Source organism: Rhopalosiphum padi, chromosome 4 (assembly GCF_020882245.1).
Source record: "Rhopalosiphum padi isolate XX-2018 chromosome 4, ASM2088224v1, whole genome shotgun sequence".
NCBI classification, from domain to species: domain Eukaryota; kingdom Metazoa; phylum Arthropoda; class Insecta; order Hemiptera; family Aphididae; genus Rhopalosiphum; species Rhopalosiphum padi.
The window spans coordinates 36,200,153-36,225,138 of NC_083600.1; the positions used below are offsets into that span (position 1 = coordinate 36,200,153).

At 25.6% G+C, this 24,986-nt stretch overlaps 1 protein-coding gene across 2 annotated transcripts; it reads left to right on the top strand.

The window, feature by feature from the left end:
• Positions 1 to 1,279: 1,279 nt before the first annotated feature.
• On the top strand, positions 1,280 to 24,068 carry LOC132929863 (protein N-terminal asparagine amidohydrolase). Of its 2 annotated transcripts, XM_060995479.1 has the most exons (10): positions 1,280 to 1,466; positions 1,615 to 1,694; positions 4,007 to 4,090; positions 18,454 to 18,641; positions 19,870 to 19,935; positions 21,748 to 21,930; positions 22,038 to 22,145; positions 22,222 to 22,322; positions 22,864 to 23,025; positions 23,473 to 24,068. In XM_060995479.1, exons 4-10 carry the CDS (start codon positions 18,455 to 18,457, stop codon positions 23,596 to 23,598), a joined length of 933 nt encoding a protein of 310 aa, XP_060851462.1. In that variant the 5' UTR covers positions 1,280 to 1,466; positions 1,615 to 1,694; positions 4,007 to 4,090; position 18,454; the 3' UTR covers positions 23,599 to 24,068. The 2 variants fall into 2 exon arrangements, with proteins under 2 accessions (XP_060851462.1, XP_060851463.1); XM_060995480.1 differs by lacking the exons at positions 1,280 to 1,466; positions 1,615 to 1,694; positions 4,007 to 4,090 and adding an exon at positions 11,340 to 11,594.
• Positions 24,069 to 24,986: the final 918 nt, after the last annotated feature.

The following is a 24,986-nucleotide window of genomic DNA, read 5'->3' on the forward strand; positions in this document are numbered from 1 at the left end:
ATATATCTATTATTATAATTTATAATAATCCCAAATTCCCAATACTTTTTTATTTAATCATTTATTGATCAGTTTAATTGTTTTATCCAAACTTAAATCTTATTTAGTTACCTGTTTTGTGTAAGTACCTATTTATATTTATGGTCTTGTTAGAAAAATTTAACCAGACGTCTTATTTTTGCTAGAAAAAATTCATTACTCCAAAATCACTGTTTAGGAAAGTATTTTAATCCTTAGTGCTCAATATAGACTTAAATAATAATTTTTGTAACCATGCTATTTGTAATTAATTACTGTTTTATTGTTTTATCATATTGTTATACAATTGTTTAAGGTTAATTTTAACTCTTGATTTGATTTATTTTTACAAAATTATAGGTAGGTAGTATAACTTATTTACATAAGTAGGTGGGACTTGGAACTAACGATTATTACAATAGTGCCCAGATTTTAATGCAGTCCATTATTTTTTGGCTGCTCTAGGACAATGCATTCCAAGTTATATACAGTGTATATTGTATAGGTACCTACTTCAAAGGCTACACTTTTATTTTACATTTCTTCGTGTTTTTTAGAACATTATTTAATATTTTAATTTTTAATGCATGTATCAAGGTTAGGTTTGGGCTTTTAGAGTAAATTTAAAATATTGTATTAGTAATTTTTTATTCGTATAAACAAATAATAATCAAGAACAAAATAACAAATATTAATTGGTCAAATGGAAATAGGAAGATATACTGCGAATTGCAATCGTATTTATTTCCAGTACCCAGGTACATATACTGTTTATTTATTGTGCATGCCTAATTTTGGTTTTTTGTTTTTGTATTATTGTTACTTGTTAGTTTAGTTAAGATGAAAATATGTTAAAAATGCCTAAATTTAAACGTAATTTTCCTATTGGTTGAGTAGTTGCGTATCTATAAAAACTGCTGATAATTTTTTTTCTTAAGTCGTGTCTCCGACCTAGGGGCTAGGGTACTCACTTACACCGAGTTACACGGGCTACTAATGTATGCATAAAAATAAAAATACAAACAGAATTATAAAAATAATTATTAAACAAAATTTAAAATTATAAATAATGATCCAATACTTAAAAATTAATAATATTATTAATAAAAATTTTAAATGCATCTATTCCTAAATTGGGGGTGTACGGTAATATATTTATTAGCATGTAACGTTGGTTACACTGTCTCAAAAATCTCTAGATAATAACACAGAATACGTACTGTATTTACAATAATTAATACCTATTGGCTATTATCATTTATCACGCAGACTGTTAGATATAGTGCGAAGGAGTTGACGTTGAAATGTTGAATGGTTCATTTATAATTAGTGATTAATAATATTAATTTTTAAGTATTGGATCATTATTTATAATACATAATATATTTTATACATATACCCAATAGAAATTAAACTCATATATTTCTTGTTTTTATTGTTTATTTATAGTAAGTAATTTTAATTTTTAATAGGTAATACAAATTTATTGATCCTGTTTTATGAAATTAAAATAACTTTAGTATAATATACACTTTTTCATATAATATTATCTATTATAATTTAAATTTGTAAATAATTTTTTTTCTCTTAAAACAGGGCGAGATAAATCCAAAATAATCGGCATGAATTTCCAATGTTTAACTATTGGAATTATTTAATAAATGCTGACAATAATCGTAAGTAAACTATTATAATTTGTAGGAACTAGGTACCTATATATTTATTTATTTATCGGACGTTAGTCCAATTCACATAGAACATAGGGTATACATTTGAAAAAAAAAATGAATAATATTAGAGATACATAAATATAAGGTTATAATATATTTAAGTATTTATACAATAAAAAGAAATAAATATATAAATATATTTATTATTATTTGTATTGTTTAGTTGTCTAATAGATAACAAAATGTAAAGTTCTTAGAAAATATTTTTTATTTAACACTTGGAAATTAGTTTTTGATTTATAAAATAATGTTGATTTTCGTACTAACTTAAACTTAATAGAACAATTATGAAAGAATACACTTTTGGCTTCTCAATATATTTTATTTTCACAAAAATATTTGATAAATAATTTACTGTATAAAAAGGGGCAGTGATTAGGAAAACAGAAATGTGTATTTCTACATGACATTTCTTAAGTAATACAAAAAATCTTAATAATTTGAAAATATGGTTTTTTAGTAAATTAAAAATAATAATAATTATAATATATTAAAATTATATTCACTAATCAGTTGGTATTCTAAACTTTTTAATTTTGTTTTATAGAAGCAAAGTTGATAGGTATGTTACTTTATGAATTATTAGTTATAAAATATGCCTAATAAATAATTGGCAGGTGTTTAAAACACCTGCTGATTTCAGGATTAAAATGTATTTATTGGTTTTTAAATTTATTGAATATTAAAACTTAAAGTCAATATAAATTATAAATATAATTACTACATTAGTACTAATTTATTATTCAATTTTTTAATGTTGGCTATCTAATTTAATATCTATTTTGTCTCTTATCTGATGTTACTGAATGTCGTTTATCGTTATTTATATTTCTACTGGTTTTTTCTTTTAAGATTTTATGGATGTCATTTGTAAATTTTTGTTATAGGTAATAATTGATACTTTTGTAATTAATTTTGTTTAAGGTCTGGTTGTATAAATACAAAACATATAAATTATCAAGATAGTCTTATCTTTCATTTTGTATTTTAATAGTGTAGAAATATGAATATTACAAAAATGTCATCTGCTAAATCAATTCATATATAGCACAGTATGTCATATAATTTTATTATGATCTAATATTTTCTTGGTTAATGCCTTAGATCTTAGTCGGTAATTCCATGGATACTACTGTAAAGAATAAATTACTAAATACTTGATAATATAATATAAATATTATATTATAATTACTATTGTTGATAACTATTTAACAAAATACCTATACATTAAGTATTCAATCATTTACTGGAATTATTTTTTACCTTTGTTAGTAGTGTTACCTAAGTATTTTTTTGAATTCATTGTTTTAATTTTAGATATAGTTAAATTAACATAATTATTATGTGTCAAAATACTCATTGTATGCTAAACATTCAATAAATTACATTTAAAATTATGAATCATATTGTTTTTATTTTCATTTGAGCAATTATCTACAAAATAAAGTACAGTCTATTATAGTATAGTTTGTTATAATAAGTAGTCAATTGTAATATCCATTAGATTTTTTGTAGTTATTAAGATTCTTTTGTTTTCTTGTTGGATATTTATATTCTTTCATTTTCATATTTTTCATATCTTAGGACACTTAGGTACTTAAAATATTTAATTTTTTTAGTTATTATATTAATTTAGTTATTAAGTTATTTAATTTAATATTTATTAGTAATTAAACATATATTATAATAATTCAAAATAACTTGTAAATGTAGAAAATATTTTAGTGATTGAAAAAATGAAATGTCATGTTTCTAATTTGTATAAAATAGCAAAATATGAACTTCTCAATGACTTTCAAGGTATTTGTTATGTATCTCTATTATCCAAATATTTATAACTGCATTTAGAAACACAATGTAAACTATAAGAAATAACTTAAAGTTATTTTATATTTATAAAGTTATAACATTGTATAATACTTAAATTATTATTAATATATCAAATAAATAAGTGAATAAATGTACATAAGTTAAATAAAATAATCCTCCTTAGTGTTGTAATAATGAATTATTATAAAAGTAAAGGTTTCTAATTTTTTAAATTATTATTAGTACTTATAGTGAAATTAAAAATTGTTCATTTGAAAAAAAAATTGATGATGTCTTATGAGTTATGATTAATATGATAACAATAATAATAGATATATTTATTTATTATTAAGCTTGATGTTGTTGTCTTACATAAAGCACAATATAAAAAATATTTACTGTGTATTTTTACTGTGTATTATTTACTCATATTTAATTTTTTGTTATAGAATGGAGTTGAACAATTTTCAACAAATATTATTGATGCTAAATTGTATCAAAACAAAATACACCATCCTATAAAAATAATTAAGGTAAGATTTTTATTATCTAAATAGTAAGCAGTTAGTAGTCTAATCATTTATTTCTATGTGTGAAAATAAGGCATGATAATTTATAATGTAATATAGCATACCTATTTAGCCAATGTACCTATAGTATATAGGTCTAAATCTTAGGTAGTTTATTATGACGCAGAATATAACTATAGTTAGTTCAGTTAGTTGGATATATAGTACTCATTATAAATAATTTTTTTATTAAGTTTTTAACTATTACTTAACATTAAAAATAGTTTATTTATAGGCATTATTATTATTTTAATTTATCTAGTGGGGATTATAAATGCTTATGATAAACATAGTTATTTTAACTAGTTAATCAATATTGCAAGGTGATCATTACATTTTAATGTTTAATTCTTAGTAGGTAGGCTTTTGATGATAAACTGAATATTAATAATATTTTCTTTTATCAGTGTTGTTTCTAGTTTATATCTAAAATGATAAATGATAATTAATAAATTAATAATTTAATATGATGTTATGACTCAATCAATTTATGCATGAAAATAAACAAACTAAGTTTAAGAACATCTAGGTAAATAATAGTTAGGAATTTGAATTGTATTATATAACAATTAGGTATGTAATTAGCACATTATATACATTTTTTAACTTTTTAAATGAGACAATAAACAATTATGATAACCGTTTTAACATTTTCGATATTATTTACATGGTAATAAGTTCATACCTAGTCAATACAATATTCTAATTTCGTGTTAACTACTGTGTATTCATTAAGTGTAATATTTATACTTAATATTTTTATATATACATATATGTTATGAGATATTTTAGCTAGGTACTATTTTTATCTCGACGATTATGGTTAGGTAGAATATGGAATGTGTGATATTATTTAGATATTATATTACATATTTTCAGTACTCATTAAACAAATTATTTTAAATTTAAACAATATCAATTCTTTATTATTTAATATAATATGGTAAAGTTGTTAAATATTGTATTGTTTATTTATTTGTTTATTTATCATATATCGATTTATAACTGGGATTTAATTTATATCGCAGAGGCGTAGTCAGGATCTTTAAAATCGGAATCCAAGTTACTAGTTTAGAAAATTTGACTTTTCACAATGCTAAAACGTAATATACCATTAATTTTAAATAATTTAAGGGGCCGCTACACCAGCATTTGTTTTCTTTGTCCATCTTCCACATAATATAAGAACAAAGATACTTCGTTTTTCCACGATTGCGATTCTCTGGTTTAGTTTAGGGCAAAAGCACTTATTATATATTTTATAAAGAAGAGTATTTTCTGTGCATTGACTGGATACGTTTTTTATAAATACAAGCATGTTTTAATTTAAAATAATTTCGATTATTTTTAACCATTAATAACTTACTCAAAAATATAAATATTAAAAATCTATAAAGAGTCGTAATCGTGGAAATATGGAGTATCTTTGTTTATATATTATGTGGGAGATAGACAGAGAAAACGGTCCCTTAATGAATAGTTTTTAGGTATAATTTGTATGGATATGATTAGGTTTATATAGTATATAAACCTAATTATATTATGTATATAATAATATCGCGTATATATGTATCTTACCTGTACATATTATATACTATTGATTTTCATGTTTTTGCGATGACGTTTTTTTTTATATCTGACCATCGAGCATATTATAAATATATATATATATCACACTACAAACACGCTATAGTACAAATTCTATACCTAGGTATATGTTTTCAAAGCGTCGTGCAGTCGTTGAACTCACTTGCATTTATTTTCCTAACCGTTGCGCTGTATGGCCAACACGCCGCCCACGTCTCGTCGTGTTTTCGACCAAGTGGTTGGAAATTGAAACGACCATCGTTCGTTCTTGAAAAACGTACACAATAATAATATCATAGCCATACGCTGTCTTATGTATCTACTAAATGTGTTATTATTATAACATATAGTAGGTGCTATGCTATTATCGGGCTCATAAGGTGTATGAGACACGTCGACGACCGTTCGTCGTCATCGTTCAGATCGTTTGCATTTCGGACAGATGACAGACGTGGCGGCGGCGACCGAATGATAAATCGTGCCGTCCGCCTCGTGCTTCGTGTGGTCGTAATATTAAATATATATTATGGGTTAATATTATAGGTACGCGCCAGCGACGGTTGGATTACTATCGATGCGCCTCGCGCCGCCGAGGATCCCGACCCCACATCGTAGATTCGTAGCCACACTGCATTAGTTGATTGATTACAATCGAACGACGTGGTGTCGTCGCTCCGTGCAGGTTCGGACCAATGTGTATTTTATACGCATAATATAATTTATTATAATATATTAATATTCTACTTGAAATTGTAATATAATTGGAACTGGGAACTTGATGCACCCTAAAAACATCAACACAAGTAATTTATAAAATATGTCCGATAACATCATTTATAACGATTCACCTGTTAAAGTAAAAATACCTTCTTTGCGTTTTCTAAAGATTACGCATCTCTTTTCGTTCTTGCAAAATATAAAAATATACATATTATATCCTATAAATTAGTTTCGACCCTAATAAAAATATTTTATTAACGGATATTGATACCGTACAGATGTTTTTTGTTGCTACTACTTCTACAGCAATTATACCGCATACGTTACTCATATCTGTTCTATTCATCCGTTTTGGTTCCGTAGAATTCAATCTGTAGGGGGTCTTTTATTTTACTATCGCTGTGTATGTTTCTTTCGAGAGGAGATAACATTCACAGATTGAAACGTTTATATACATTTGTTTTCTATCGGCATTTTTACAGTTCTTAGTTTACTTAATGTGACTTCTAACTATTTAGTGAATTATATCGTTAATATAGTCAAGATATTGTATGTTTCGTTTGAACGTCGTTGAAAAAATATTTTCCAAATCACATTAGGTATATAATAATAATAATAATTCGAATTAGTGTTATTTTGTATGCAAATACATTAAAACTATATCATAAAGGGTCTTTAGTGATATTTATAGCCTTTAGCTATGTGTCAGACTTCTTGTATGAATAACGTCATCATTTAATGGGTTCCTACAGTATATGCATATATATATAATTGGGAAGCTTTAACTTAATATCACGATTGCGTTATACCAGTTTTTCCTTCCAGTGGCCAGTGGGCCGCCGTTGCGGTCTTCTTATAGTTTTTGCTGTTATGCCGCGGTAGGAGTGGTAGGGTTAACGTCCAGTTGTTTTTCTCTTTCTCTTCTACAGCATCAATGGTCATTATATTATTAGACGCCTACGTATTTAATGTGTTACATTCATCAAGAAAGTATCATATTATATACTTATCGTAGTGGTTGTTAATTTAAAAAAAAATCTGTTCGATATTTTGATAAAACGTGACAGTTGATAAGCTCATATCACTTGCGAGTACCCTATCGTTTAATTGGGCCACAATATAAATGGTCAGAGTCCTTTTTGTATAAGACTTACATAAAACGGTTGTGTTGTTTCACTATAATATTTTATATCGTTCCTTCCTAACCTTCATACATATACCTTACATGTGTTAATATGTTATCTAAAATATAATGTATAGTTAAGAAAAAAGCGATTTGTCTTATTTGGAAATATATTAGTTGCATTATGTTAAACACGTTTTATTACTTCTTGATTATTTTATAATCTTAGTTGTATTTTAAATTTGTAAATGAATGGTGGTATTGAACTATAGTATAGGTATTATAAATGTGCTAGATTTAGTTAATCCGAGAAACTACGAGTACATTCAGTTTATTTTTGTGTTTTTTATAAGTGTGCATATTTTTCACTGTATTCTATTAATTTTCTCTAATTCTGGTTTTAAAATATATAAAAAATTTATATTTTTCGTTCAAATAAAATAAAATATTATTGTTTTATATTGATATTAACGAAGAATAAAAACAACTAAAAAGTAAGAACAATGATAATATACGTATAGGTACGTTTTAAACATAATAATCGTATGAGGTAATATTTGTTTAATAACTATTTTAACTTTATTCAAACAGCTGTCGTGCCAGTGTGCTCAATGCTGTGCTTTTCTATTTTAAGTATCTTTTTAGAAATGAAATATCTGGCAACAAATGTTATTCCAGTATATTATCTTTAAACTTAAATCATAAATTATAGACATTGCATTTTAAATATATCTATTTAAAAATAAATTTATATATTTATGCCTTAAGCATTATAACAGAAATAATGAAAAATAATATTTACAATAACTAGATAGAGTTAAATAATAACAATAATAAAAGAATAAGGTATAACTATCTAAGTGATTTATTCTTTGAAATTTAAATGATCTAAGGCTTGAAGAATCTATACATTATTAGCTCAAACTGCTCGAAGCGTTTGAAGTAAGATCTGGTTGTGCTCATATGATGTCATATTCGTAGGTACTATAGATTAAAGTAAAAACATAGAATTATAATTTTTAATTTAGTCCTATTGGAGTGTGAATTATTTTGTAACTTTTGCAAGTGTTAATTTTCTAACAGTTAATTAAAAAATAAAGTAAAATTAGTATAAAATCGCGTATTTTCTTAAGTTATACTCACATAGTTTATAGAGATAAACAATGATTTAGAGTTTTTAAATATTTTAGAGTTTGTTAGAGTACTGTTTTTCCCTTTATCTGCCTATGTGCAACATAGACAAAATACATTCATGCAAAATCATTTTTTTTTCTTGAATAATTTTAGAGTAAAATTACCCATTAGAAATGTCCAATAATTATTTTTTAAGATTTAAATCAAAATTTAAAAAAATACATTATTAATGAAGTAGTAGTATAATTATGGCTTAGTATGTATGAGTTATCTGTATATTAGTTTTTATTTAGTGCTAATGCTTATAGTTTTAATAAATGTATTATATTATATAATATATAAAATTTACATAATTGTATTATTTTTAATAGTTATTACAATAGTATTAATAATTAAATAATATGAAGTATATTATTTAATATCATTTTAGTATTAAGATTATTTAAATTAGGCAATGGTGCCTAACGATCTTGATTAACAACGACTATTTGAACGATTTCCACAAAATATGTATCAGCTTTTAGAATTACCTCTGACCGTTATTTTTATGCTATAAATATGTTATACGTAATGTTATTTTTCATGTTTATTTCCTTGTTTCCTCATTTCCTTAATTACCTGAAATAAATATATATTTTTTTAATTTTTAGTTTATACTATATTTAATATTTATTATAGGTTCCTATTTTAGTTTGAGAAATAGAAATTCATAGAAACTGTAGTGTACAGATTACGTACTGCTGTTATCTTAAGGTATACACTCATACATACATTTTTTGTGGTTGTTTGAGATGAGTATTATAGCAAAATTAACTAATTTAATATGCGGTGATTTAACTAGTATGCTATAACCTCCATTTTACGCTTTTATTTAAATTATATGTTAGGACGTTTTTAAGTATATTTTAAAATTATATATATATATATATCTTTATACCATTTAAGGGAAGTCCTGTAGTTATACTAACTTATTTATTTTAATGAGAACAATCTTTTTTATTCTAACTGTGAGCAGATTATTGCTTTTGAAAATGTTCGTGGATATAAATCCAAATTTGAATGATTATGTTTATTATGAGTTATATTTTATGTTTATGATAAAGATAATAGTTTTTGATAATATTTGAGCTTTAGTGATTTAAAATTTATAGTAGTTAATTAATATTTCAAATTAATTAATTAGAATGTGTTTTTACAGTATACTGTTATTTTTGTTGTTTATTTACATATATGATGTTTGTGGTAGATATATTAAAAATAATAATTATTTTAGTGGAATTTTGTGTATAGGATATTTTTGAACCAAAAGTTTCGAGTGTATGTGCCAATTTAAACTTCCTAATGTAAAAGAACCTTTATAATATTTTATTGGTGTTATTCATGTTTTTTTTTGTATTCTGTATAAAGATACTATTCCAAATATTAATTTTAGAATGTTTAAGGAAATAGGAATTGTTCACTTCTAGAATATGAATTTTTTTTGTTGATTAATAAGTTTAATATTTATTAATATAATGAACGATCCGCGTTTAGTGGCATATTTATTCGCGATTAAAATATCTTATTTTATTATTCAATAAACAATGTTAACCTATATTGGATTGAAATTGTTGAAGTGAAATGCTCGAAAGATTGACTTCGTAATTTATTCGTTGATATATCAGAGTATTCGTGATGTACAAATAAAACTTTCAACGTATAGCTGGTGAAATGTCTTATATAGGCAGTTAATTAAAATTTAAACAAGCAATATTATATTTATAAAGAATAGTTGGAACTGGTTTTTCTACATGAACTTTTCGCATATATCTGTGATACGTTTAGTGTAGCCATGGCATTGTAAAAGTACTCAATTTCTCTGAGCATTTAATAATAATTTACTGCATCGGATAATACGCGTAGTTAAGAAGTTGATGTCATTTACATGATTGAATTTATTTCATCGGTCGATACACAAATGACCTAACATGATATATATATATATATATATAATTTCTGTTATTGTAGTAGGTAAATCCCTATCTCCTAATATTTTGATGAAATTTGAATATATTTTTCGCCTTTTTGAAATATTTAACATAATGATTTTGTATGTATACAGTTAAATTATTTATTTATTTTAATTGTATCCTAGAGCTTAGAGTCTATTCTTACCAGGCAACAACATTTTGGTTTGTATTTTTTACTCTGGTATTTAAGGACAAATATTCTAGAATTGTATCATTGTTTGGGAGATTTGGTATGTTCGATCATATAGAATATGGATATCTATACATAATCTGTATGCGATAAGCGTGTGTATTATAGACGAGGGAGCTGGTCTTCTCCTATTGAAACACATGCTCACAACGGAGTTGATAGTCGTGATGGCAATGAGACGAGAGTAGAAGAGAGAAGTTAGACAAAGAGAGACTGTTAGACTGAGAAAAAGAAGAAAACAAAACAACGGTACTTTCTATAAGAAATAAAGATCCGTGTGTATATTATATATGTGTTTGAGTGTGCGGGTGGATGAGGAGATAGGTCGTCGGTGGAAAGTGGTGGCAGTTGTGGCGGTGCGGCGGTCTCCCAGTAAGCCACGGCGGCGGCAGTCGTGTACAACGCACACAGACACAACCGGTTTGCCGCCGCCGTCGAAGAATTCTTCGCGCGAATCCAATCCTATAGTGGTCGTGCGTGCCCGAGGGGGTGTCGACCGGCGGCGTCGTCGATCGTCGGGAAAAACTCATCGTTCCGGCGAAATTCATACCGCTGCAGTCCGCGGACGTACCCGCGCCGCGTACCTATACGGATTTTTATTGTCGCCAAACGGTTGACTGTTGTGCAGCAAGTTTAGTGTCGGTGACCGGTTTAATAGTGTCTCATCAACGAATAATACTACCTAGTAAATTGCCATCAAATTAGGTTTGTTTGTACCTTTTTTTTTTTAAATTTCCAACCGTTGTTATTGTCGAATAATCATTATGTACATAATCATTATTATTACACACTGTCATAGTATCATAACCTGGTATAGTGTCGTATGGTGTATTTTTTCTTTTGGTTAAAATGGTTTTATGTATAAACAAATATTGTGTTTGGTACAACTTATAACGTTTTGCGAGTTCTGAAGTTTGAGATTTGTTGTATAGTTTTTTTTAACTGTACCATAATAATTTATAATAGTAGGTTTAATATATATATTATACTCACGTGAAGTAAATGCAGGTATTAATTAATATTTATTGTTATATCCATTGTAAGTTTAATGATTATGCGAAATACAATAAATTTCATTCCGAATTAAACATAAGTGAAATAAAAATTTAATTTAAGACATAATCATTCTAAATACGAAATTTAATTCTGAATACTTTAGACGTAGATACGTGGTGATTATATAATATACATATAGCTATTTAAATGTTTTTAATGTTTTTTATTCGATATTTAAGAAATACAATTGTTGATTTGAAATTATATAACATTTATTTTATAATATTTTAATCTATAAAAGTCAATCAATCAAAAAATATATTATAAATATTTGTCATTAATTCTTTCAAAAATTTCTTATGAAGCTTATTTAATTTTTTTTCATAATTTATATTTGCTTAAAATATTTGAATACATATTAATACATTAATACATTTTTATTAATTTTTTTACATATTATTTACATTTTAACCCATACAAATAAAAATTAATTTATTCTATTATGTTTATTTTGTATAACTTTTCAAATTTTTGAATTTATTGTCATATTTACTATACAATTGCCTTATTTTTGAGTGCATAAACGAGTACATTTATTTAACGATTTTAGTGGATTAAATTCGTTATAGGTAGTATTATAAAAGGTATTACCATATATTATATTGGCATATCATCGCCTTGGTTTTTGAAAAGCTTTTTAACATAATCACCTAGAATTTTTCCATAATTTAAGTTTATGTAGGTCATAGGTACTCTACAGGCTCTATGTTCAAAAATAACATCTAAAATTGATCCAGTTTGAATCATTTTGTTCAGTATTAGTGCATCACATTTATACAAGTTAACTCTTAAAAGTAATTATCTAAATGTATATTTCAAGTTTCAAATTATAATATCATGTGTATGTATTCATTATGCTATTTTTATTAATGTTTTACTCAAGTCAACAAAACAAAAAGTCTTTATTTTACTCATAAAATAAAAGTTCCGGACACATTTTTTTCTGTTGTGGTTCTGAATCATAAACTCTGGAAGTAATTTAGTTTTATTTATTGGTCTTATACTCTTATACCTGAATACCTGTAGATGATAGCTATAGAAATCAAATAGCGTTTGTTTTAAAATAAAAAAGAAACAAATGAAATATTTGTACAAAAATAATATTACTGATGCATTTTGAAAAAAATATATTTTCTACTCATACTCATTGTCGTGTACTATATTCCTTATTACACTTATACGATATTCTTTTGTCCGTGCAGTGTATAAACAATGAGCATTGTTAAACCTTACCATATATTTGTTAAATCAAGTTATAAATACAGTGAACTACCACTATTGCTACAGCAATAACTTATTGTTCGCAAACGGTTTGCACATAAATAGATTAGGAAATATTTAAAATTTAGGTGGTGGCATTGTATCGTAATAATTTATTATTATACTCTTGATTGTTCTACATAGTTTATTAAATAGTATTCCAAGTATGTTAATTATAAAATATAATATGTATGTTTGATGAACGAATACATTTTCCTCATTATTGTATATTATAAACTATAAACGTATTAATCCAATCTAACATCTTGTTTTTAACCTATTTAGTATGACACTATAGTTTACCCTTGTCATATTATATATATTTATGCCTAAACAATGGAACGGTTGTTGACTCCCGGTACCTCATATGTTAATGTTGCGTTAATTTGAATAATTTAAACTGTTTTATATTTTGAATATTTTTTCGTTTCAGACGACTCCCCTTATATATAGGCATATACGATTTGCATAACTCTGCAGAGGGGTCTTTATTATTTTATTGATACAACGTATCTTTAGTTTTATAGTATATACATGTCTTAGTCACGGTATACAAATATTAATTTGTACCTACATTGTACACTTTATTGTAATTAAAATAGTTTTTTAAAACTACATAATATGAGTAAGAGATACCATTTTACGAGGCTATACTTAAATCATTAATTGCAAACTTAAAATCTATATACTATACCGAATTATGTCGTAGTAATGCACGTGATTTTACTATTGCTACAATCTTGGTTATACATATACCCGGATAAAATAAAATTCGTATAATGGTATATTGATGGCTCTCATTATTATATTATAATATTATTAAACTGGGGTTTTAATTTTTAAAACATTAATTAAATATTTTATTATTTTTTTTTCTATTGAAAAATATAATTATTTAATTTGAACTGATTTTGTTTAATCTGTATGTATAAATCTCTATGTTATGTTTGAACAGTGTGTAGTTTTTGTATAGTTGTATTTGCAATATGATAATATAATTACAGTTTCAATAAACAAAATCAAAATATCGCAATATAATATAAGTATGATTACTTATCACATTAAACGGATTTTGTACTTATTGCCTCGTTGATCGTTTTATCGTCACAAGATCGATTTAGGTATATAGATGAAAATACTTGTTAAAATACGATAAATTTTGTAAACATATAATTATAGTACATGATTTAAACTGTGACATTAAAAAAAAAAAAAAAAATTGATTTTAGGTAAAAATTATTTTATATAAAAAAAAAAATTAAAAACTTGAATTATATTGACTGAGATAATAAGATATTTAATTATTTTTGGGCATTTTTAGTGTATATTATTTTCAATAGAGCACTGCTTGTGTAGTATTTTAGTATAGCTGTGATCTGTGTTAAAAACTAAACTTTAATATTATATTCATCAGAATATTACGCGTAGTTTATAATGTTGTTGTTTATCAGGTAAAATCCGACGGTATTAATTATAATTTACATTGCCCGAACGATGTTATATCCAAAATGATGTAATCCATTTGATAATATAGTATAACTATTTATATTTTTAATTCCAATTGGCATATATACTGTATGCGTATGTAATTTAAATCATTATCTTATTCTTAATGGTAGTTATTAAACTTTTTATACAAACATCGTACCTACATTTTATAGGTTTACATAATATTATTGAAATTGATTTATTAAGTATAAATACATTAAAATATTTTTAAAGACAACCGTTTTTATTCATTGTATTGAATTTATAGAAATTTATAAATAGCGAAATACATTGTAATTTTTATAAAATAATAATTCAATTTTATTTTGTATGCAAAGTAGATAATTTTTACATATTATTTTAGATTCTGAAATGAAACAAATACACTATTCGTTTTAAATGTGTTTTTTATGACTTACTACACTTTAGACACTTTATAGTAGAAAGATACTCCATTATTCAATATCAAGGGAGGTTTCTGTCAAAGTAGGTCTAGTCGAATGATCAAAAGTAAAAAATTCCCAGTATTTTCAAAATAATATCGATTAATCTTTTCATAAATATCGAAGATACTAAATATTATGTATATTTTTTTATATATATATTAAGTTAAATTAGTTATGTTTGTTATAGTTTAAGATTTCAAGATTTTAGTCGTAAGATTTGAAACTTTTTATCATGGCAATGAAATTTTTAAAATATTTAGACTAATTTAAAACTATTATTTATATCAATGAATTTATTTAACTTGCCTATAACACCATTTTACTGTAAATTATTAATATTCACTTATAGAAATAAAATATTTTAAAAATCATTATAATATAATGTGTCTATGCAATATCATCGAATTCAAATTCAACAAATCCGTTACTGTGGCCTATTGCCTATACAATTTTAAGTACACTCAAAATCATCCTCTATATTCTATGTTGTTGAGTGACTTCAATTTTTATTAATATTAATATATTTTACTATTTTGTTTTTAAATATTGTTAAATATATTATAATTTTAGTTTTTTTTATCAGGATTATTAAATTTATTCAATAATAAGTATGTTATATGTAATTTGTGTTAAAGTATTAAAATTAAAGCAAAATATGTAGTAAAATAAAATTTATAAATACGTCATTCGCCTATAAGATTCATAAGACTAGGTTATAAGACTCACTTTGTGCTGGTCCCAAAGTGAGTCTTATAAGCGGCGTCTACTGTATTCTAAATTGACTTACTATATACAGCTTTTATAGTATAAATATATAGGAATTGTTTTGGTGAAAACGTGGAATCTGTCAATATCTTGTTTGTGGAAAATAGATACTGATGATAAACGGAAAGAAAGGAATACTCTTGCTCGACACGTGCTACCCTTGAAAATAATCGTATACGTTAAACCTACATTTTTATATTACATTGGGAATGTAAAATTTTCTAAAACTTATCTATTTTTTTATTATGTTTTTTTTTTGTTAACTGGTCCCGGTGGCCGGTAGTCCAAAGGTCGATCGTTATTATATCCTTTATCTTGTTTTTTGTTTTACCGATATGAAAGGGGCATTATACCTACGTATTTTATTGGAATTTTTTGATTTTAATTATGTGAAATACAAAGTAGTTTCATGTTTATTTAATTTTCTATATTATTTAATAGAAAAAATGATATGACTTTTAAATAAATTATTCGATTAAAAGTATAATAATAATAGTTATAGTTATATATTTAATCCACATTATATGGTAAATAAATTAAATTAGATAAATCACATTTGTAAAAAAAACATAATGTAGAAATTATAGTTGTGTAATTAAATAATATCATACATTTTAAAACACAGAAAGTTGAAATCAATCATTTATTTCATATATTTCATATGAGAGGACATTTTAAGCCAATTTTGTTATTCAGTTATAGAATTTTTTAAAACGAAACGTTTCTAATTTATAATTGAAAAGCTACAGTAACAGTATAATTTTTTAACATGTCGTAATGATCAATTTTTTTTCATTCATCTAACGTTATATTATCATGATCTATAAAAACATAAATTGGCATGATTAATAATATAATCTTGAAAGATTTTTTTAAATCAATAACTAGTTTTTTACTAATTATTACGTAACTAAAAATTATCAAAGTAATAACTATTATTATAAAAAAATCAATTTGTTTTTATAATTACCTTTTCATTGTTTTGGTTATAGTATAGATTTATGAGTGAATTAACTTTGAATATTATATTGTTGTTCAATCAATTGGAGAATTTTTTTGTACGCAATACACAGCAATGTATTGACACGTCTATATGAATATTCTACAGTGTTGGGAATAATATAAAATGAGAACAAAATGTGGTATACAATGTATATACATATGTAATATGCTTTATGAAGTATTAAAAATAGTTTGACTGTTCTCAGTCAAATATACATATGTATATACTATATACATATGTATTATTTGTGATGTATGGGTTTGTTGAAAACGAGTATTACTCACACATAAACGAACATCATACTTTGACAAATCACAATTACTAGTGAAAGTATTAAAAAAAAACCATACAAATTTGAAATTTAAATACAAAAAAGTTATTTATATGTATGTGATGAAAAGTCATATTTTCTTTTATTAGCATAATTATATTATTATCATGATCACATTATTTATTACAAAAGTATAATATATCGTGTCCTATTTATAGCAGATTTACGTAATATTTTATTAAGTACTCTAAAACATTTATTATAATGGCTGCGCATGACTTGTGTTTCGGATTCGTACAATTTCTACCCAAATGAGAGGTGTACACTTACCTAACTCAAAATAAGATTTACACTAATTGCAGCTCTGGTATCCATATTTGTTGGTTGTTATTCATTGAATAATCTATAGTTTTAACCTATTTTAGCTTATGATTAAATATGCAATACTTATTACTTAACTATTTATTTATTATTATAACTACAAGTTAAATAATATTTTATTTGTTTATAATACAAATATGAATTTTTGTCATATAGGTTGTACACTTTTAGTGTTTGTACGTTTCATAAACTTAACTTAATTCTAAATTAAAATTATTTCTTGATAATAGTTTATATTTTTATTTATGTTGGGAATATTAGTAGTTTATGATTTATATTGAACCGCTAAACAAGAAAACTTAAAGCACATTATAGGTTAAAATCTTGTCTAGAATGCATAATGATCGTATACCGAGAAAACTAAAAGAGAATTAACCACCTTGAATTTGATTGAGAGTAAAAAAATACAATAAAATACTAATATAATAACAGTGAAGGGATATGTAACCAATAACCATATAAGATATACTTAATATAGGTATAAATACCAATACATTTAAAGCTTAAACATAAATATTATCATTTATATTTGTTTAAATTTTGAATCATATCATTATCTATATTGTTATTAATATTATGTCAAACATCTATCTATATAATAATTGTTTATTTCTTTGTATTTAATATCCAATAATACTTTTTTTTTTAATTATTTAAGAATTCAACTTATATAAGTGAATATATGACGTATGTTTATCATTTATGATAATAAATTACAGACTAGGTAGAAAAATGATTAGGTGTGCACCAATTACTATTATATCTATGTTATTATTACTTATGTCCTATTTATATATTACGTAGACTTAACTATGATTTTTTTTTATATTAACTGCAAAGTTTGATTAAAAAAAACCCCAAGGTTATTTTTATTCATTTTCCCGTTTTTCGCAGGATGGTGTTACTGGTGCGAGGCGTGGTTCAGGACGAACCACCGCCGGACACGAGGACGCTGTACCTCAACCATCCGGTACTGCGAGATTCCGCATCACAACTGCTCACCATCTCTACAAAAGTAGTTGGGCCCATAGGGCTCCTTTACGTGTGCCAACGGGAGATGGCTGTGACCGTACCGCATGACAGTATGTATATTTTTATTATTAAAAAATAATGTCATATCTGTGTGTTGTTTAATCGTGTTCGGAGTCTCATAAGTCTTTTTTTAACGTTTGTAATATATTTATTATTTTCGATATTTGGGATTACGCTTGTTTTATAATAATGTATTGATATCATCAAATAGTATGGCGTTATGGGAATTTATTGTAATTATATTGGTTTCTAGTTTTTATAAAGACCTCGGTGTCCGGTCCTATCTTGGAAATTGGAATATATAAAGATCAGAGGTGAGATCGTCGTAATTATGCGTTATTGTACGCGTGCAACACAATAATTAATATAGCTTTACGTACATACGTACAGAAAATTTAATACCTGCTTCATACAATTACTTTCCAGTTTACATCGTTAGTATTTCCGATTTATGTTCTCATTCTTTAGCCGAAAGAATAATTTAATTAGCGTGACATTACTTCGTGAGCATTTCTATATCTAAGGAATAGTGTAATCGATTCTACTTATCTTGTAAATTGTATATTATGAATTTTAATTTTTAAAGATACATTTTTAATTTTCTATACTATCGAGTAGAATACCTTATTGATTAGTCTTTGGCCACTTTGATTTCTATGAATTACAGATCTTTTAGGTATCATATGTATTATTGTGTAAAAATATCTTGAAATATCGGCCCATATTTTGAATAATTAAATACTCGTACATATTATAATCATTAGTGGTGGATTTAGGATATTTTTTTTTGGGGAGGGGGGGGGAGGAAATTGTTCATATTAATTTTAGTATAATTTTATTATATTTAGGATTTGATGTTAGGCCTTATACAAATGTAATATAACTGGAAAGAGTGGGGAGGTGGTTCCCCTTGAATCCGCCACTGATGAGAATAATAAGGCTATGTTAGAAAACGCCAACATTTGGGTCTTAAAATGTAGCTGTATAATTTATAATAACTATAATGTAATATAACTAATAACCTATTACCTCCTATGTAATGTGTTGATATATTTTAATAATTACCAAACGTATAATATTTTTAATTATTTTATTTTATTGTACATTCATTGAATTATAAGTAATAAGTATAACGATTTTCAACCCTCCACCACACCATTGTTCCGCTTAAAAAAGCTGAAAGTTTTAATAAAAATAATCCAGTATTATAAGTATACTTATGATATTGATGAAGATATATAATGTATGACGTAATATATATTTATTAAATGTTTTTAGAAAACGTGTCGATTATTGGTTCCGACGACGTTACCACTTGTATCATTCTCGTACTCCGACATACCGGTAAGTTAATTTTGTATTAATAATATGTACTGCGGTGTATATAATAGACTCTATAACAATGTGTGTCACATAAGGTTTTTTTTAGTTTCAATGTCCACTAAATTCTTCAGTTTTACACATGGTATATTTAAAATTTTTTTTCGGATTAATTAGTAAAAACAACAACAAAATAGAATGTGCTCGACCTGTTTATATCAAAACCTAGATTATATATTGTGTAAATCAAGCTCTGTTTTAAATAACTTACCGAAAATTTCAAAATGGTTTTCAAATGTGATTCTACTGGCTATTAATTATCTAATATGTATACATAATGTGTATAATAATATGACTCGTCTGAATTTTTATATTTCTTTAAATTTTTGTTTAAAAATTTATATTTTTAAAATAAACTTTCGTGTTATATACCTATAATAATATGTATTATGCATTTACCTGTCTACCATTTTGAATTTTCCAATAAATATTCCGTACACGTAGGTCTAAGTTAGGCGTTAGCCTAATTAAGGTACCTGTATGGACATGGTGACACGCAAACACTATCAATAATATAGGCGAAAGTCGAAAACTGATTATTTTCAAACTCCGTCATATTATACCTATGTTTTTATAATACTAATAAAGAGCTTCCTAGCGTTCATGTAGGTAGGCATACCATAACACAGTTAGAGGTTCCCAAACTTTGTTTTTCATGTACTACTCATGTATATATTACGGATTAGTGACTGACAGTCACATCTCGTGTATCACTGACTAAAAATATAACTTTTTGAAATGTTAATAGACTTATATCAAGACAGTAAAAAATTACTTAAGTTCTAATATTTTAAATTATCTACGTTCGTTTGAGTGTGTCAACGATTACAACTTCTTGATGTATTTTCCATGATTCAAGATAACAATTAATAATATGTTCAATATTAATAACAATTTACACAAAATGCAAAATACTTTTAGATCCACTATAAACTTTAAGAGGACACTACATCCTTATGTGTTATCTCCGTCTTACACATATAAAACATAGCAAAAGCTGTTTTGCGCGGAATAGAACCACTATGGCTGTAGTGATAGTTAAGATTCCAAATTGGTATATAATATAGTTAAGAAAATTCTCTGTGAAATATCGTTTTTATTTTTTTAATATCACTTATTACGAAAAAATTCTTATTGTTTTAAAATCCATTATTTTTGAACTTTTAGTTACGATATCTAAAAAATAAAAACGATATTTCACAGCCAAAGTTCTCCTTTTTACGTGGTGAAAATTAGTTAGGTATTACTGTAGCCTTCTCGGTTCTTTTCCGCGCAATACAGCTTTTGCTATGGTATACATTTGTAAGACGGAGACTACACATGCGGGTGTAGTTCCTCTTAAGTGATCTTTACTCTTTAGCCTATTGCGTAATTACAGTTTGAGAACTTCTATTATAACATATAAATATGTTTACATTTTATTACATAGTCGTGTCTAACTCATGACTTTTAACAAATTTATTTTACAACCCTATATTAATAAATTATAAAAATTTCATGGTAATTATAATAATTTAAATGCAATTTAGACAAGTTTAAATATACCTATTATTACATTAATTAAATAATTTCTTTACTAAATATGTAATAAGTAATAAAGCATTAAATACTTTATATCATAATTTCTAAAGAAATTGTTAATTGTTTCCTGCTCATTAAACTTCCATTCACATTATTTTATTTTCCTGGATAGTACTTTAAGTTTTACATGCTTGGACTAAGATATGATGTGGAGTCAATTGCTTTCTTTGGAATACTTACACACATCGTGTTTAGGTTCCGGAGCCGTGGGATTCGCTCATCTAGACGGTTCATGTACTGAGGAATGTGTGGTGAACATGGTGCACAGGATCCAAGAACTGTCCATGGGCTTCCCGGACGGCCGGCTGGAAATGTCTCTGATTGGTGGATTCACTCACGTGTTACGTTATAGCGAACAAGTGTTTTATAGTCTGATGGGTAAATGTCGTAAACTTTTTTTTCCAACCGAAAAGTTGGTATTAATTAATGTAATAAAAACAAAAATATTAATATATTTTGCACTCGTGCATACATATATCAAACAGTTGCAGTTCACAAACATCAAACCGAAATCGAACTTGTGCTTGCGTGTGTTGGAGAACTCAACACTATTATGCGAAACAACGTCCACTGGCCATTGCTTTATGGAGCTGGTAATGTTTTTTTTAAATATATATATTTTTTAGATACAATTTTAATAATGGTGTTTTGTTTGTGTTTCTTATATAGGAGTTATGGTCAAGAGCGGTGAAGTATTTCCGGCCAACTTTCCTGACAAAGGGCCTGAACAACCCTTGAGACTTGCTCGGCTGTTCACAGGCCTGCAACCAGTGTGTATAAATACGTATTATTATTACAGTGTTATAGTAGTATATATGTATAGTATAATAAAGTTATTCTTTTGTGCATTAATTTTTTAGGTAAATTTATGTCTTTGAAAATATACATTTATTTTCTTTTACATAACTTGAAATCATTATAAGTTACAGCATGAAATTTTCATTATACTTTTAACTTTTTATTCTTTAAATGACATCTTACATTTTTAATTCCATTCTCCTAAACAAATTAATTATCTGGGTATATAAGTTAGGTACTCCTATAATTTAAACTTTTAATACTAATGTAATTATTAACTTAATGAAAGTTTGATTTTAATATACGCTAGATAATATGTCAATCTTTTTATACTCGTATACACAATCTAAACTAAAGTATGATTAATACAATTTTTTTTGTTCTTGATCAAATTTGGTGTCTATACTTTTACCGCATTATTGACACAATAGGTCATCCTGTAAACTATGTTTCATTGTTAAAATCACACAGGTACCTATAATATTTGTATTTTTTTTCTTTATCAATTAATAGGTGTTGGATGTGTATGACTGCAGCTTGGGTCTCTTGAGAATCGGACCGTTTAACTACGAGCCCATGCGCAGTGTCGATTTGTGGCTTCAGCAATCCGATGAATTCATCCTGCAAGCTTTGTCAACTACGCCCGACGTAGAACCACCGCACACAGTCATGGCCGTAAGAATCTAATAACAAAAAACAATATATATATATATATATTAATAATTCTCATAATAATTACTCTCACTGTACTCAGAAATTCAAAGCTCGATAGTCGTATACTCGTATATAGTAGTATACTGTATTACTATAGTAATTGCATGATGTAATAATATACTATTAGCGATTTAATATTACTTTTAAGATAATAATATATTAATATATTTCTGGAAAACAAAGAACGAACGTAATTATATTTAGTAATGTTTAGGCGCAACATATATCGACATAAGTATACCTTAATGCTTAATTCGAATTTTAAACATTTTAAATACCTATGTTATTTTGAAAAAACAATAAGATATTTGTTGTTATTTGCGTTTTACATTTTTTTCACATGACTTGCACAGCTGTTAATTATCAATTGAAATAAAGTTTTCTTATCTTATTATTGATTTATTTCAGATACGAGCCTCTCTGAAATACGTTCAAGATCATCCATTTCCGGCGGTTACGGTCTTCAGGGACAATCGGCCATTATACTATAGACGAGATGAACACTCAGGCACGTGGACTCCATTTCGCTATTAAAGAAATATGAATCTATAACTCGACAATCCAACGATTAAAGTGTCAAATGTTTGTATGGCGTCAATAGTTCGATAAAATTCAAACATAAAATATCATTGAAAAAAAATTACCAGTGTTAGTTTTTTTAATATTAATTATTTTTATTTATAGAACATTCCATTTTGTTTGCCCTAATCTTGTGTTTTATAAGCTGTTCATTTTTATTTTTAAGTGCCTTTATAGTTAAATTCGATTTTTTAAAAGCTGTTTTTATAATTTTTAGAAACTAATGGAGAACTTGAGAACACTTAAGTAAATTATAATATGTATTAAGTTTTATCTGCGGTAATATTATATTTTGTGTTGTACGATGAAATAATCAGAAAAAAAAACATTGTTAATTTTTTTTTTTAACAATTGTTTCATACATGTGAATTTTAATCAAAATGAATGTTAAGTGTACAATAATTATATTTTTTTATCATAATTTATTTTGCAATTGACTTTTTTTAGTTGTATTGTCATAATACTCATAATATTGTCATTGGCCACTCAATGCTGAATGTTTTATGTTGTAGTAACATAACGTCATACACTCATGACTCATAACTGTATAATAGGTATATATCATAGTTTGAAACCGAAATTTTAAATACTGTAGCTATTTGAAATCATTAGAATCCATTTTCGATTTTCTTAGTAATTACCTAAATCGGAAGTGATAATGAATAATGATATTTGTTGGTATAACATTTTTTAACTATTTTATTCATTTAGGTAATAATTGGTTCATGAATTTGATTGTAAATGTATACATGGATTTATAATTTTTTATTTTTACTATTTATAAAAATGTACAAGAAGATGATAAAATACGAGCAGTTATAAATATTTAAATATATGAAGTATTGTTCGCTCGTCAGTTAGATAACTTGATTATTTTCCTATAACTTATTTTTAGTTTTGGATGATGGAGTTAAGTGATGTTGAAAACTAATAAAATGATTATTAAAATAAATCCATCATAAATATGTACCTTTAAATCTGTTATCAGATTATGACATGGACCAACAAACTTAATTATACATTTATTTGTGTATGTACATACCTACTACATAATATTTAATAATTTATAAATATAAAATAGTAGGTATATTAAACCAAAACATTTGGTACCATTATGTCATTTTAATTTAAAAAAATTGACTAAAAATATGATTTTTATAGAAAAAAATGTCAATATATTGCACATCTTCTGCTATAAATTTCAGTGGTTTTAAGTCTGAAGTATATTACAAAGATAGGTCATAGACTCACAGTTATAGAGTAGATTAATTAAGTAACTAGGAACTATATAAAACAAAGTGATATATTAACAACTACATACTTGGTCATTTAGCATAAATTAT